Here is a 14,693-nt window from a genome sequence, read left to right as displayed (position 1 = left end):
CGGGCACCTACCTTCCCCGCTCAACACTCCCTGCACATGTCGCGCCGATAGGAAGGACATGTTCGTTCTGCTTCGTGCCTGTGATGCTTCAAGTCTAGAGCAACCGGCGGACTTGGAACCTTCTCAGATTCGGATTTGATGAGAACCACCAGCATTGGTACTTCCACGCCCAGTACCCAATGTCGTCGTGATCTTAACGAGTCTTTGTCCATACATGGGTCTCATTCGATGGGAAGAGAAAGTTAAAGAGAAAAATAGTGACCGAGAGGGAGACAGGACAGACAATATGGAAGCAGAAGCAATGGAAAATAAAAGGGAAAAAAGTTGCAAAAAAAGAGAATGGGACCAGGTCAAGTGATCGCCCCCAGATTCGAACCCGTCGCCTCCTCGACGGTCTGCCCCCAGTCGTGCTACCCCCAGTCGTGCCCGAATTCCGCCGGTCGGTAGGGGACATATGCCATCAACAAGGACATGCTTCGTGAGTTATAGGGTATAGAGCAGATTATTCTACTCGGTCGCCGCCGCACTAGACGCCCCCTATACCGTCCGACTTGCATCTTTTGGTATTATCCCCTAGGTCGCTCGTGGTGTGTGCTCACCACTCTTAACGGAACTTCAACTGACTGACTGACTGACTGGCTGGCTGCTATATTTCCACTTTTGGTGACTTTGGTCCCGCAATTCCCATATGCCACCGGCGGTTGTTCGCGCATGATGGACGAGCGACTCTGACGAGGGAAGAACAAGGACCACCAACCATCAAAACCCGCCCCACCCCCAAAGACCTATCAAGACACTCACTCGTCGCTTGCTCAAAACTGACTAGACTTCTACGTAAGGTACCGCTACCTACATATCTGTCAACGCCTTTGATGCCTGTTGGTGCGCCATGCGCGGGACGTGACACCTCTAGCGTTATTATTCGGCGCTTGTCTGATCATTAACCGCCGGTTGGGGCAAAGTTCCAGTTCCAGACTTCCGAAGGATTTCCCGCCGGGCCCTTTCCCCGCGCGGTCCTTTCTCCTCCGTCTAGTGTCTCTAGGGTGGATGGTGTGGGTCTAGGTAGGCGCGCCGTTCAGTCTAGATCGGGGCGAGGGGGGCGGAGGATTGAACCGACCCCGCCTCCTACTCACATCAGGTTCTCTTACCAGAGGTAGAGGTCGTGAGCGTAGGTACTTGCTTATATTGTCTAAGGCGCCGCACGGCCGTCAGAACTTTATCAGACTTCTTCCTCCTCTAATGATTACTGATCGGGACCGGAGATGGTGGGAGAGTGAAAGCTGAAGTAGCTAGCTAGTTGGTGTTGGTGTTGGTATTGTGTCGGCATTTTTTGTGCCTCTACATTATATGAACCAAGAAGGTATTACATCAGTAAGAACAGGTAGTTTTTACCACGGAGAGGAGGAACAGGTGGGGGAAGGACTTGAGGATAAGGAGTGGGCGTGGGAGTGGGTGGCGTGAGTGAGAGGATCAAAAGACACAAGACGAAGTACACGTTCTTTACCTTGCACTTGTCTGGCCTCTTGACTACCTAAGGGGACTTTCTTGTCCTGTTCCATATCATGACCTGCTTCCTTCTCAGTGTCATCTTCTGGTATTGATAAGGTAATCACAGAATGATCCTTGCTGGGTCCAGTTATTGACAGCCTTCTGCCGGATATTTGGTGTAGCGAAGCCAGAGGGAAAAAAAACACAGCGAAGTACCAGCCCCAAGTCAACGGATGATGAATCGGGGCCAGACTTCCAGACAGCCGCGTGTCAACACAACCGATGCCATATGTCTGCAGTCTACATGTAAACGTGCGTTAATGTATGAGCCTCATCGTCATCACTCTCACTGCCGCGGCTCCCATATCAAAGAGCCATTGTCTCCTTTGCCTTGCTATAAGCGGATATATCCGCGCTTTGTTTCCAGTTAAAAAGCTCAGGCAGGTCCTTTTGCCTACGGGTGTTCCGATGGTAGATCGAAAGATATGTCAACAATGCATTGTAACCGGAGAAAGCAAGGGTGGTATTCTGGTTCCGTCCTCCTTATGTGAGTGCGTGTGTGTCATGCAAGGTCGACTGAGGATATTGTTTTGTCTTGTACATTCCGAATAGTAGCAAGTACCTCTATGAAGGTATCAGTACTGTACTGTATGAATACCGACTCTGCGGAAATTCTTCACCCTCCATCCGTCAGCATGATGATACGAATTCGGAGGTTCCCACTGTAGCTTGTCTATTTGAGGCACGTCGCTGACCCAATCGAGCATTTGTGTCAGCAGGTCAGCCATCTCTCTCCTGTCTCCGTAGCACCGCTTTGCCCGCTTTGTCGGTGATCATTAACAGCATCTGGTTGGCTGGATATTTCGTCTCACGCACACCCTTTTCTTTCTGTGTTTTGTTTTAGTTCCGTAAAAAAAAAGGACACCACCAGACTACAGCACTGCAGTACTGCAGTAGTTCGTTTGGTGGGCTGTAACCACCCAAACACAAGAGTGAAGCGATACTGAATGAGAGGCACTACCCGTGTCAGTCAGTCAATAGTTATTCTTATAAGCACCAATGCAGTCCGACGCACCCCCTTTTGATACCGGGACGATCCTGAGGTTGATTACTTGCAGATTCGCTTACCGCCCCTTTCTCCGTCTTTTTGAAGTCTTTTTTGTGTGATATGAAGAATGAACCAAAAAAAGACTGGTTTGGAGATAGCAGCTTCAGCTTCTTTCATCGCAGTGAGATCCAGCAGGTCCGACATGGGGATAGGGTAGGTATGCACTCCCTGTCACACAGTTCCGCGCAGAACGTACAGGGAGCCTGCCATCCAGGCCAGCTTGGCCCATATTATTCGGCGATATAGACCTTCTAGAAGCAGTGATGGAAGCTCTCCCTGGGCTGATAGGGCTCGCATAAATGGGTGGTGGTCCCTACGCAGTATATACATACCACCCACCGTACCAAACACGGTGTACCGCTAATTCTCATTGTAGGTAGTAACGAGTGCGTAATATACCCTCGTACGGCAGTACGCAGTAAGCACTTAGAGCTGAGTGTTGGAAACGAAGTGAGCATGCCCTGTGATGATGCCATGGGAGGTCCCGTCATCATTTTGTGCTCGCCACCCCGCATCCGCATCTTGACATCTCAGTCAGTTGACTTTTGTTTGTCTGTGTTAGTCATAGCTTCAAGCCTACCTTATCTGGGATTCATCACTAAGCTCATCACAGTTGAAAGAGCGATAACAAGTTCCCTGTGATGGAGGTGACAGAAGAAGAAGAAGAAGAAGAAGCGAGGAGGAGACCAGGTCGCCGACCGACGGAAGATGAGGAAAGGAAAGGAAAGGAAGTGGTGGAAGCCCGATCCCCTCCTCCCCTTCCTCGCTTGCGTGTGTCTGGCCGGACTGCCGGGTATGGTTGGTGGTAAGCCAAGCTAGGTAGCCAAGCCAAGAAAGAGAGAAATGCCGTGCAACCCCATGCGTTCATCACGGCGGCTGTTGGACCAATCAGGGCACTGCTGCGGCGAGTTAAAAAGGGCTTTTTGTTTTGTTGGTTCTCTGCAACTAAAAAGTCCGCACTAGTGTTGTTCGAAATAACCTCCAGAAAGAATGGAAGCAGGAAAATGAGAAGAGAATGATACGCTGAGATAACAATAACGCGCAACTATCTCATGAGCTTTGCCCAATTTTGGAGAACAGACTAACCTTTTGCTATTACCTATCGGCAATTGGATATTCGGACTCGTGGTTGGTGGATGATAGGCGAGTGGTACCCTCATTGGCGTTGGGGGCCAAAAAATCCGAACCAGCCAAGGATGAGTCGATGAGTGGGAGGCTTAGACTCGGATACCAGGCTTAGGACGGGAAAGTAATAGAGGAACCGAAGAGAAGGACAAAAGTAGTTGCCTAGAGGTAGTTAATTGTTGTCGACCGGCAACATCATGATACCACTGCATCATGGCAGTGTCATGGCCGCATTTTTGGCCTTTTGTTTTTCGCGCTCGGTGGACACTGGACAGCATCATTCATCATAAGGCTGAGTTCCGGACGGGAACGGTACACTGCATTACATACCATCCCGGCTCGGGTGTCCGCAGACCGCAGAGCTGAAGGAAAAAAAAAGGTTGGCAGGTTGGGTTGCGCATTGCGAGTTCGTGATGGGTGCCGTGGTGGTGCCAGATGCTGCGAGCGGTTTAGGAAGTTGCATTCGATCGTCGCAGTGGTGTGTTGTGTTGTGTGGGATGTTGGATTACATATGTTGGTTGGGACCGACGGACTCTGTTTGATGTTGTATTTGGCAAGACTATGGCACATCAAGGGCGACTGGGAGTTCATCTGACCTCATGCCGTGGAGTGATTGGGCAACCGGATTTGGGTTGACTATGGCATCAGAAGAGCAACAGAACCGAAGAAGCGATGTCGTCTCGCCAAGTTGTCGTCCGAACTACGGTATCCACTTGGCTGCAAGGCACCTCATCCGCAGAGTGGAGAGGTTTTGCCGAGCATGTAGAGGTTCCCGTCCCCGCCGCAGCCGCCGCCGCTTGAGCCGTGTGGGGACCGGCGATCAACCGACCAACCGGCCCCGGTGCCCCACCGCTAGGGCAGAAGGGCGGCTCAGGGCGGCCTGATATTTCATTTTGTTACCTGTCACCAACAGCTCCCGTCGAGGCGGACATGACAGAGAACAACGTAAACCAACTGCATTGGATCCCGCCTTTCTGCACATTACACTTTTACAGTAAAATGGCGGTCCGACCCTTGCATCCTATATTCAGCGCCTCACTGGTGCGCTGCCGTGCGCTAACGGATGACTTACAGCAAGATACCGCAGCCCTTTTGCGCCTTTTGACCACTGACATTGCACGACAACTCCGAATGGTCTTCTATCAAGTCGGTCTTCCTCCATTCGATCCGACCTATTGCGTCACTCTCTGGATCAAAGTCAGAAAGGATGCCCCTGAAGGACGCCCTCCCGCCCTGATGTGTTGCCCGGCGTTCGTCATCTTCCTCGCAATCGAGTCCTACCAAGTCCTGCCTGCTGGATGCAACGATCCGACGACCCCGCAGTTGACTGGTCCCTAAACGCGAATGAGCATTACCGCCATTTACCTGCTCAAGTCGAATCAAAAAGTCCGAATAATCGAATGTTACCTTTCTCTTTACGCAGTATGTTTTTGGCCCCCTACCCCTGAGCACCTCCAATCTTCGCATCACCAGCGAACCAGGAACGGTGAAAGGCCAACGGTGGTTGGAAGCGGAAGCAAATGAGTTGCCCGGAAGAAATATCAGTGATCTGGCATTTTGTTGGTTGACAGCAAGACGCGGACGATAATACGAATTCTAAAGTCAGGTACGGAACAGTGTCCCCATATTGCCCTGTTCCCTGCGTGCATCCTGGCTGCTTTGTCCAGCCCTTTGGTATCAAACCACATCTACATCGAAGAAAGGAGCCACTAGACCGGCCAAAATGAGCACTTTTAAAGTTTACAACGTTACTTTCATACCTTACCTACCTTACATCACATCACGTTGGCCCCTCGATCGGGTCTGGTCGGTCAGTTCAATCGGTCTCACCAGTCGAACAGCAGCATTCACCCCGCGGGCCCCGGCCCCTGTACATCGAACCATTCAGCGGGCATCTAAGCCACCCGAGTCCCTGGAGATGGTACATTTGTAGGGATATGGTTCACTATCGTGGTAACCATGAGCTTCTTAAATCTCCATTGGGAAAAGCGTGAGAGGCAAGTTGAGTTAGAACTCGGAAGTTCACTTGGAAGTGTGCCTGTGATGGAATGGAATGTGATGGGGATGATGAGCAATCAAACACCCGTTCGGACCCAGCACTCTAACTGTCATATGTAAGCCAACGATACCCCTCCTCCTCCCTGACCTAACCTACCTCACCTAACCGACATTTTGGCTCTTCGCGGTTCTGCTTTGCTTGTGTTGGCGCGCAAACTTTCTTTTCTCTTTTCTTTTGTTCTGGTTTCATCTTGTTATTTTCGGAAGATTTTGCTGATTGAAGGGTAAGTAAGGGATCAGTCTTGGCGGGCTTTGGGTACAGTCTTAATGTAAGTTTCTATTTCTTCTTCTTTGGATGTGCAACATGGTCGTGAATTGGTCATGATATGTGCAGAGTAAAGTAATGTGTGTATGTGTGTGTGGGCGTGTGTTCGTTCAGACATGATAAAAAGATAAAATAAGCAGAGAAGTCTGGTGCCCGTAAAAGAAGAAACATGTAAAATAGACAAAGAGAAAGAAGCTATGCTAACGAATGACGTGAAGATGAGCTTTGTGCACAAAAACCGCTGAATATGAAGTTGCATGCGAAAAAAAAAAAAAACGAAAAAAAAAGACCAGAAAAAGATGATAAGCCAGACTCTGCCGCCCGCTCGCTATAACCCGTGTAATGTTTCTATGCCCGACCAACCTACCAACCGACCGCCCTGAACAAAAACCCAATCAGAAAAGAACCGTCCGTCCGTCCATTCATGACCGACCAACCTCTGTTTATGAACTGTTGCATGAAAAAGGAAAGTAGCACATTAATCGTACAAGCGAGCGATGAGTGAGTTGTTGTCCATCCCACAACCGCTCTTCCCAATATTTCCCCCTTTTGGTATCTCCAACACGACAACCTAAACTTGGAAGAAAGAGAAGCAACAGAAAAAAACATCTCTAATCATCTTTTGATACACACATAATGGGACTTGAGCTAAGGTAATCACCTCCCCCAAGAATGGCCCTGTTGGCCACCATCAGCCCTCATTGAAGGCGGCAGCGACGAGAGAATGCCGCTGCTGCCCAGGGAAGGGATAGCCATAGGTGGGAGGCCACCAATGTTGTTGGTGGATGACGAAAGGGGATAGTGTTGACTCATAGGCCCCGAGGAGGAAGGTCGTGCGAAGCTGTCGTAGGTCTCTGGTCGGAGATCCATGGTGCCGATGTCGAAGCGTTTGGAGCAACCATCTTCCATGTGCCTATTTGTGAAGAAGGACATTGTTAGTATCAACAAAGTAAAGGGATGGGGACCGTCAAAGGGAAGCGGCTTACCTTCGCAGAGTATCCTTCCTGGCAAACAGACGGCTGCAATAGTCGCACTTGTGGCTGCGCTCCTTCAAGTGCACGCTCTGGTGATGTCTCTGGAGATCGGTCTTGCGCACAAACTTCTTGGTGCAACCGGCTTCCTGGCAGGGGAAGGGATAGTCCCGGTTGGGCTCGTGCGTCTCCAGGTGCGCCTTGTAGTTGTAGCTTCGGCTGAACAGCTTCCCACATCCCTTGACCTCGCACTGAAAGTTGGCTTCCTCCTTTGTCGTCAGGCGCCGTTGTTGCCTCTTGGGACGGGGAACTCGGTAAGATCGTTCTCCGTTTTGGAGGAAAGCCGATGTTTGCGCGGCTCCGGGGCCCGGATAGAACTCGGGCTCGAGGGGCTGGTAGTCGGGCTTTTGCCATCCCGATGATCCTCCATCTGAGAGATAACCAGTAGTGTTGTGTGTGTAGGCGCCGCTGTCTGAAGGGTACGAAGTGTTCATCGAACGTGGTGATGGGTAATGTGAGACTTCCATGCTTGATCCATACTCTGTCTCCATCTTGACTCGCGGTGTTAGCGGACCACCCATCGATGTGTTTGAATGGTAGGAAAGTGACGTCCTCGATGCAGGTGGAATCGGAGATCGGGATGACGGGCCGGAAGGCGGCGGCGTAGACGTTGAAAGAGCATGTCCGTCGTGGTGAGAGTGGTAAACATCGTGGCTGTATGGATAACCCCCATACGACCCGTACTCTGCGGCGAGGATGCTAGGCATACCGGTGGCCGAGGAGGCAGGAAGGATGACGGTGCTGTTCCAGTCGGGCTGACCCATTGATTCAAGCGGCGGTAGTGATGACCCCGGGTCCATAGACGAAGTCACGGAGCAGGACTGGTCACCATATATGGACGAGATCTTGTATTGCTGTTCCACCAGGCCGGGCGAGGGATAGCCAACTGACGACCTTTCGGAAGGGCAGTAGCTGTGCGAGGGAGTTGAGGGTGACCTGGTCAGAGAGGGCGGAGTGAGGGCCATGATTGAGGATCTTTTTTGTTGATGGGGGTGGGAGGATGTTGGCTGATGTTCGATTATATACGAATTCGTAAGACTGAAGATGGACACGATGACACACAATGGACCTTGTTGTTGTTGGAGAGCGAGAACTAGGGGGGGAGGTGCCGAGTAAGATGCGCCGGGGGCCCGATTGGATGTATAGACGCAATCAAGGGGGGCTTCGCCTTATGAAAGGATGGGGTGCGAGCCAGATATAGGGATGGGCGGATGGTAGCCGGTTGGCACGGATCTTGTATTGGGAGTTGGACCAAGTAGTTGGTATACTAAGGAATGGTGATCCTGAGATGTGAGGCAGGCTGTGGAAGCACAGAACAACGGGTGTGGATGACAAGGCAGACAACCGGGGTGTCTTATACACCTCTGTGATGGGACCATCTTTTCTGTCTGGCTAAGAATGGAGTAAGCGCTGCTATACAGAGAGCTTCCCCATAGAAATTGGGGGCCAGATGCGCATCATGGGGATGCAGATGACTGGGCAAGGGGCAGACATACCTCTACCTTGGACCTCACTACACACACAGTACAAAAGAGCGAGAAGAAGAGACATGGGCAGTATGTAGCAAGGCAAGTGGAACCTCGACCTCTTGTTCTCACTAGAGACATGGGTTTTCGGTGGTGGCTGCGCATGGGGTAGGTAAAGCTAGCAAGAAGTGTGTGTGTGATTGAAGCTCCTGGAAGAGGAAAAAGGACATGACAGCCCATGTACCGATTAAGAATTACGGACTAATATGGGTGACAAGGTCGCTTGACACCACCCAGATTAGGAAGAAGGATTCCTGCAGTACAAGCAACTGTCTTGTCCCGGTCGGTTACCGGTTGGGTGGGAAAAGAAACATGTTGGCTCAGAGTCTCATTTTCTGAATCCTAGATTTGTGTGTGAAGATGGTGCAGAAAGGTAGGTAGTGTAGCGTAGGGGTGGGGAGATTTACAGCGCCCGGAATAGACCAGGGGGCCCCGAGTGCAGTGTAGAGAGATGACGGACTCGGAAAATAGCAGTATGGATGATGACCCAGGAGGAGAAAATAGAACTCGATGCAGTAAGGTGCTACCTCTCGGACGGATGAAGTATACCTATCAGGGGTGCAGAACGAGGTCGATCTAATAAAAGTAGAGGCTGCGGTATATCCCCGTTACTGGAGTGACATTGCTGGGTAGCTGAAGACAGGTAGTGGTACCTTGGGGCTTTGTATAGGGCAGCTGTTACTCGGAGTCCCAACCAGCACTTGTGAGATCCATGGGTTGTTTGGGAGTGCCAGCCAGGACCCGCTAACAGGGCTGGGTGACCAGTCACACAGCAGCTCACGGCACCCCCCCCCCCCCCTTTTGAATCCCTGGCGGGATGGTTGGTGCGAGCTCGCGAGGGACAATGTTGGCTAGAGACTCTGTTGGGTTTAGCAACAGCAATGCCCATGGCCCCCATGCAGCCTCCTCGGTCTCCGTTGCGCGGGAAGGGTCTGGTCAAGAAGACCCGAGACCTCATTGCCCTGTCAAGAACGTGCCATGACGGACATGTTCGGTAGCCAATCCGCAGGGGATAGACAGCTGGTTAACTCATGGATATCCCTCTTTGCTCTTCCTAAGAGACGTGCCTCTTCAGTTTGGAGTTGGCACCCATCCGTACACAAGAAGAACCATCATCAATTGGGAGAGCATGATGACTCGGCCAACAGTGCAGATGGCACTTTGTGAGAACGGTATTGCAAGCACGACACCCGGGGGCGCCATCCACGGGTACCTTGGGGCGCAATCTGTCGAACCCGGTGTGGCAGAGGAGGACAGTGTCTCGACTCTTGGCTCCCTAGCTCACTGGCTTCCTGGCTCCCTGGTTCCTTGGCCCAACTGCTAATGGCAAGGAGGTGGAATGGGTGTCCCATGATGTGGGAGAGGCGAGCGCTTGCGCCTGTTTGCTGGACAGGCAAGTCGTCTGAGGGGTCGAACGGCCGACAACAGACGCGGCATAACGAATAGGCGATGGGCATCTCTCTGGGTCTGGTGATGATGGGCGTGAGATGATGCTCTTCTCAGCAACGGAATCAATGGAACCTCTCTTCCACAGGAAGAGATCCCGAGTGGTTGGATTGGCCCAGCGGGCTTCCGAAAGACGACGGAAAGAGTGTAGTCGTAACGGCCTCCATGTTGCCCGTGTGTGAAGAAGGGAGACAAGTGAGGTTTGAGGACATCGACACGTTGGTTCCTTTTTCGGCCCCCAATTCTGTATCCGCTTGTGGGCAGAGGTCGTTGGAACGTGAGAGAAGTGAACAGTCAATGTCCGTGTTGAGTCGGATGGTAAGAAGGAAAACAAAGTGGTGTGAGGTGACGACCGAGGGACAAGTCAACAGAGAGTGAAGTGAGTTGATGAGTTGAGAATGTCATGATTGACGCGAAGGATGCGATGAACGGTGCGGGGAAGTGGACGGCCCATGCTTCCTTCTGTCTGAAGTGTTGGACCCGCTGGGACCAGGCGCAGAGGCAGATCTGGAGCCCTGGAAGTTGGAGATCGACCCCACTCTTTAGCGGGATCCCACAAGGCTACATCCGTTGTACTCACCTTTCATCCCTTCATCTTCGTTTCCTCTCATTTCATCTCTCACAACAACAATTTCATCTCCATCATAACCAGGCGCCATCGCGCATACGCGTTTCCATCAAGATGGAATCAACCGATGTCAAGTCATGCAGAGAACATCGGCCGACACGGTATGAGGTCCTGTAGCCTGTACATCTGCTTGGGCTCCGAGTATGTACAACAACTGTACGACGACTCTTCAGGGGCATCATCTCGCTCCCTTCGGTGGGACACAACCGGGGCAACTCTGGTGCCGTTCCCGGTCACTCTGAGTCTGGCGCAACAAAGGCCCCTCCTTCTTCCGCGCCTTCTGGAAGCTTTTCGGCCAAACAACTACAAGAGGTACCTTACCTTGCCTCGCTTGCTCCGTCACCAGGCAGCCAGATAACCATAGAGAGCCGGTGGAGGCTCATCCTGATGCCGGTCGTGCAAAAGGCCCCTTGGTGCGACTGCTGTGGGACATTGTAACGAGGCCACTGTGAGGCTTCGGATGGACTGGCCTGCAGCTCGGTAACAGCCACACAAATGGTATTGTTCGGATTCCATTCCCTAAAGTGGTGCCTAATTCTACCCCATGTCCCTGTGGTTTGCCAGGGATACGACTGGCAAGTAGACGACCGGCAGCATATCGTCATGACCTCGGACTTGACCCATGAAAGTCCTGATAAACATGTCATGAACAGTGTGGAGAGCCAGGAAGCCAGGGTCCAAGACATTCTTCGTCCTCACGGCTATGCCATCAAAAAAACCTCCGTTCAACATCGATCAAGGTACCCGCGGCGTGTTTATTAAGCCAGCTTAGTTGTTATCAACTGATCATGATGGCTTTAGCATTCGTATGTTAACCACTACGAGATCATTTGTCACCTTCGTCGCACAAGGCCATCTCACCGAACAGCACGCATAAGAGGTATGCGCAAGGTGAGCCATGGACTTTGTGCCCTGATCAGTCTTAGCCGAAAACCGTTGTCTCTCCACAGTTCGATATGCCTCCCATCGGTATGGGCTGCTAGCGAGCTCCCCCCACGCCTTGAGGTTGTTGGGCCCCGTCATACGTACTTGGTTTCTTGACGTCTCGTTCGGAAACTACCTCGCTAAACCCCAAATTTCGGCGAATGAAGCTCAAGTTTCAGAGACAGAGCGACATAACTTGGCATGAATGGCGTTCTGCGACCTTGCGGAAATCCGATCGTCAACGGGCCATGACACCATCCTGCTGTGCCTCTTCGTCTCTTGCGCCTCAGCACCTTAAATCCTAGTGCAAGAGACGAGCCGATAAACCGATAAATGTAATCAGAGAAACCCACAAGCAACGCCATATTACTTGACCAGTCTTGAAGAACCGAACCGCTCTCGCATCGGAAAGTCAGAATCAACAGTAATTCGACAGCAGATGAGATCAAGGGGATGGAGTCGTATCCAAACTTTCCGACTCTTCGGAGGTCCCGTGGCTGTATCTCGAACCCCGGACCAATCAACGTTTATGCTCCGTACGGAACTGGTAGCTGACTGCCGTAGGTGACATCAGATTCCCTTTCGTCTCGCTCTTCAGAGTGGACAGGGAACGCGGGACGGTTAGAGGTCTCTGGCAGCCGACTGGCACCTGACTCCCATGGCATACGACTCTGTCTTTATTGCCCGCGCAAGAATCGTACAACATGCCTGCTTCCTGGAAGGGACTCACCGAGAGACGAACTTGATTCGCGTCAGACCGAGACGAATCATATCAAATACCTGGCTGTCTCTCAAAAGCCGATACAAAGACAGAGAGTCCTTCATCATTCGATTACCTGACGGTAGCAGTAACCGAATTGGCAAATGCTTGGCAGGTCTTCAGGGCTGGTCATCTGGGGAGGATGCCCTGGATCTGTGGATGGTTGCATATTAGCGGGCCATATCCCCAGAATAACATCACCTAACGACACCATTGGCAGCATGGGAGCACTGCATGCAACACTACAGCACCTATTTCTGTGAGGCTGCTGCTGAAACATTCGGCAACATGTTTCCATTATAGAGCTGACGCAATATACCTCAGTCGTTTCGTTGGCCGTTTGGAAGAATGAACGAGAACAAATCAGGCGCTAAGTGTCCATCTCACCCAGTCTTCATGAACAGTCCAGGCTCTTTGTACGAACAGGCCGTATTCTGAACTCGTTGTTTACACAACGTTGGTACCGGCAACATCTAGCGGCAGGCTAGCCGAGAGCTCTATTACTATAGCGGGCGAAGAGGTTACACTGTCTTACTGCTACCCAAACACCTAGCCCTGGGTAGTTCCATAGCGTACCGGTGATTCTCTCTTTACTAATCATTTCAGTGATTTCTTCTGTTTTTGTCATCAACTTCTCTCTTTCTCTTCCCGACGGGTTAATATCGAGGCCGAAATCCTGGTAGACCAGTCATCGAATTCTCAAACCAACTGACACCTATCACACACACACAGCCACACTTTCACTTCCCTTCAGCCCCCATCGGCTAGTCGTCGTTAATATCCTCAGTCTCATGTTTGTTACTTCAACTATGTTCATCGCAGCCAGTTCCACCCTACCCGTGTATTGCATCATAATCCGAAACTAAGGAAATTGCAAGTTTTCCAGCTCAGAGTAAGAGTTATGATTACTGATGATGAAACTACCTAGCCCCCATATGTATATGCGAGCAATCCGTTCGGATCAGTCGTGAGCACCTACGAAAACCTACCTACACCACACTACCCTCCACGCAACTCGGAACCTCGCGAGAGCGGGCTGCGAGCGGGTACCTTGCAGCTAGGCTGAGGCGATGATTTGCCTTCTCTCTTCAGCTCTTTAGCTCAGCCTCCTCCTCGTCTTTCTTTCCTCCTCCACAATCTCTTTTTTCTTCTATTCTACCCACTCTCTCCACATTTTGACCCCATTGTTCCATTGAGCAAGTCTTTCCTACCTATGTAGTGGTTTCCTCAATGAAACACGGCTGATAGTAGGTATCAGATCTAACTCGGCACAATGGATGCAATGCGATGATGCCAATGGTGCTGGTCCTTTCGGCCGCTGGAGATGGGTAGAGGTATCTTTTTTGTCATCTTTTTTTAATCCTTTCTCCTTCCCCTGCTCAGCCTGCTAGCCTGGTCAGCTCCTGTCTTTGCATATTTTGGTGACACTTTTGTTTCATATCTCTGGAAAGTTGCTGACACTCAGAGAACAAACAGCCTGTTGGGAGAGAAACCCCTTAACGAAATCCACATACTCCGGCTTTGTGCAAAGTCAGCTCGAGAAGCCTGTTTTTATTTGGGTTTGTTCTCTTGTCTGCTTACTCTTCTTTCATCTTGAAAGGTTGAATATTCTCATTTACGAATTAAGCTCGGTGGGAGGGGAAGTTCTCCATCTCCATCTATCTCTGATACCCAGCGAGCGGTTCGTTCACTTACTGTCATCATCTCATCGACGCCGGTGTGATAACCGATGACATGAACGGGGTTAAAAGCGATGTAAGTACGTAAGGTATACCCTTCCCTAACTTTACTTACCGTAGTAAGAAATCACAACTACACAAGAACAACAACCAATATCTTAGAAGGCCCTTTCATGGCCGCAAGATGTTGCCCAAAAGAGCAACCTCTTTATTCCCTTCCACCGGAGACGAACTACCTGTAGCCACCACCACTGATTCATGCCAGTTCCCCTCGACAGACTCCGCGTCCAGTCACCACCACCTATAACCCCGAATTACCTCCCTCATAGCCTGGCCTCGGACAAGACGAGGCGTGTTCACACGAGCCACCATCGAAACCTCCCGAACTGCCTGCTTGGAGTGTACCTCCCTACCTGCCAACTTGTATAGCACTCGAGTGTCATTGCAGTACCTATAGACTCGGAGGGTTTTGGGAGTCAATCAAGGGGCATGTAGTTATGTCCACATGGCATCCGATCGGATCCGATTTCCATGCTTGGTTGACAGGGAAAAGAAGAAGAAAAACAGGACACAGGACACAGGATACAGAAACCCCCGGCCTATTGTATCTAGCGTGAGCGACTTCACGTACACACACTGTGGCCTAAGGAGACGC

General features: G+C 51.1%; 4 protein-coding genes across 4 annotated transcripts; all 4 read right to left on the bottom strand.

The window, feature by feature from the left end:
• Positions 1-6,502: 6,502 nt before the first annotated feature.
• B0H65DRAFT_202577 (uncharacterized protein) lies at positions 6,503-8,142 on the bottom strand. The gene is made up of 2 exons (XM_062821811.1): positions 7,031-8,142; positions 6,503-6,957 (listed from the first exon to the last, which is right to left on the bottom strand). The coding sequence occupies exons 1-2, from the start codon at positions 8,038-8,040 to the stop codon at positions 6,702-6,704; spliced, it is 1,266 nt and encodes a 421-aa protein (XP_062681926.1). The 5' UTR covers positions 8,041-8,142; the 3' UTR covers positions 6,503-6,701.
• Positions 8,134-8,952, bottom strand: B0H65DRAFT_202552 (uncharacterized protein). The gene is made up of 2 exons (XM_062821810.1): positions 8,572-8,952; positions 8,134-8,467 (listed from the first exon to the last, which is right to left on the bottom strand). The coding sequence occupies exons 1-2, from the start codon at positions 8,779-8,781 to the stop codon at positions 8,228-8,230; spliced, it is 450 nt and encodes a 149-aa protein (XP_062681925.1). The 5' UTR covers positions 8,782-8,952; the 3' UTR covers positions 8,134-8,227.
• Positions 8,953-9,392: 440 nt separating this feature from the next.
• On the bottom strand, positions 9,393-10,494 carry B0H65DRAFT_466250 (uncharacterized protein). Its single transcript, XM_062826846.1, has one exon. It carries the CDS (start codon positions 10,056-10,058, stop codon positions 9,717-9,719), a length of 342 nt encoding a protein of 113 aa, XP_062681924.1. The 5' UTR covers positions 10,059-10,494; the 3' UTR covers positions 9,393-9,716.
• Positions 10,495-10,892: 398 nt separating this feature from the next.
• On the bottom strand, positions 10,893-11,550 carry B0H65DRAFT_202453 (uncharacterized protein). The gene has a single exon (XM_062821809.1). The coding sequence runs from the start codon at positions 11,359-11,361 to the stop codon at positions 10,993-10,995; it is 369 nt and encodes a 122-aa protein (XP_062681923.1). The 5' UTR covers positions 11,362-11,550; the 3' UTR covers positions 10,893-10,992.
• Positions 11,551-14,693: the final 3,143 nt, after the last annotated feature.

Source organism: Neurospora tetraspora (genome assembly GCF_033439725.1).
Source record: "Neurospora tetraspora strain CBS 560.94 chromosome Unknown B0H65scaffold_4, whole genome shotgun sequence".
Taxonomy (NCBI): domain Eukaryota; kingdom Fungi; phylum Ascomycota; class Sordariomycetes; order Sordariales; family Sordariaceae; genus Neurospora; species Neurospora tetraspora.
The sequence above is the reverse complement of the archived record's forward strand: the minus strand, read 5'-3'. Positions and strand labels throughout refer to the sequence as shown.

Coding starts and splice junctions, on each gene's coding strand:
- B0H65DRAFT_202577 (XM_062821811.1), bottom strand. CDS start 8,040: ATGGCCCTCACTCCGCCCTCTCTGACCAGGTCACCCTCAACTCCCTCG. Junction 6,958..7,030: donor AGGAAGGATACTCTGCGAAG/GTAAGCCGCTTC, acceptor CTTCACAAATAG/GCACATGGAAGATGGTTGCT.
- B0H65DRAFT_202552 (XM_062821810.1), bottom strand. CDS start 8,781: ATGGGCTGTCATGTCCTTTTTCCTCTTCCAGGAGCTTCAATCACACAC. Junction 8,468..8,571: donor TAGTGAGGTCCAAGGTAGAG/GTATGTCTGCCC, acceptor CTCCATTCTTAG/CCAGACAGAAAAGATGGTCC.
- B0H65DRAFT_466250 (XM_062826846.1), bottom strand. CDS start 10,058: ATGCCCATCGCCTATTCGTTATGCCGCGTCTGTTGTCGGCCGTTCGAC.
- B0H65DRAFT_202453 (XM_062821809.1), bottom strand. CDS start 11,361: ATGTCTTGGACCCTGGCTTCCTGGCTCTCCACACTGTTCATGACATGT.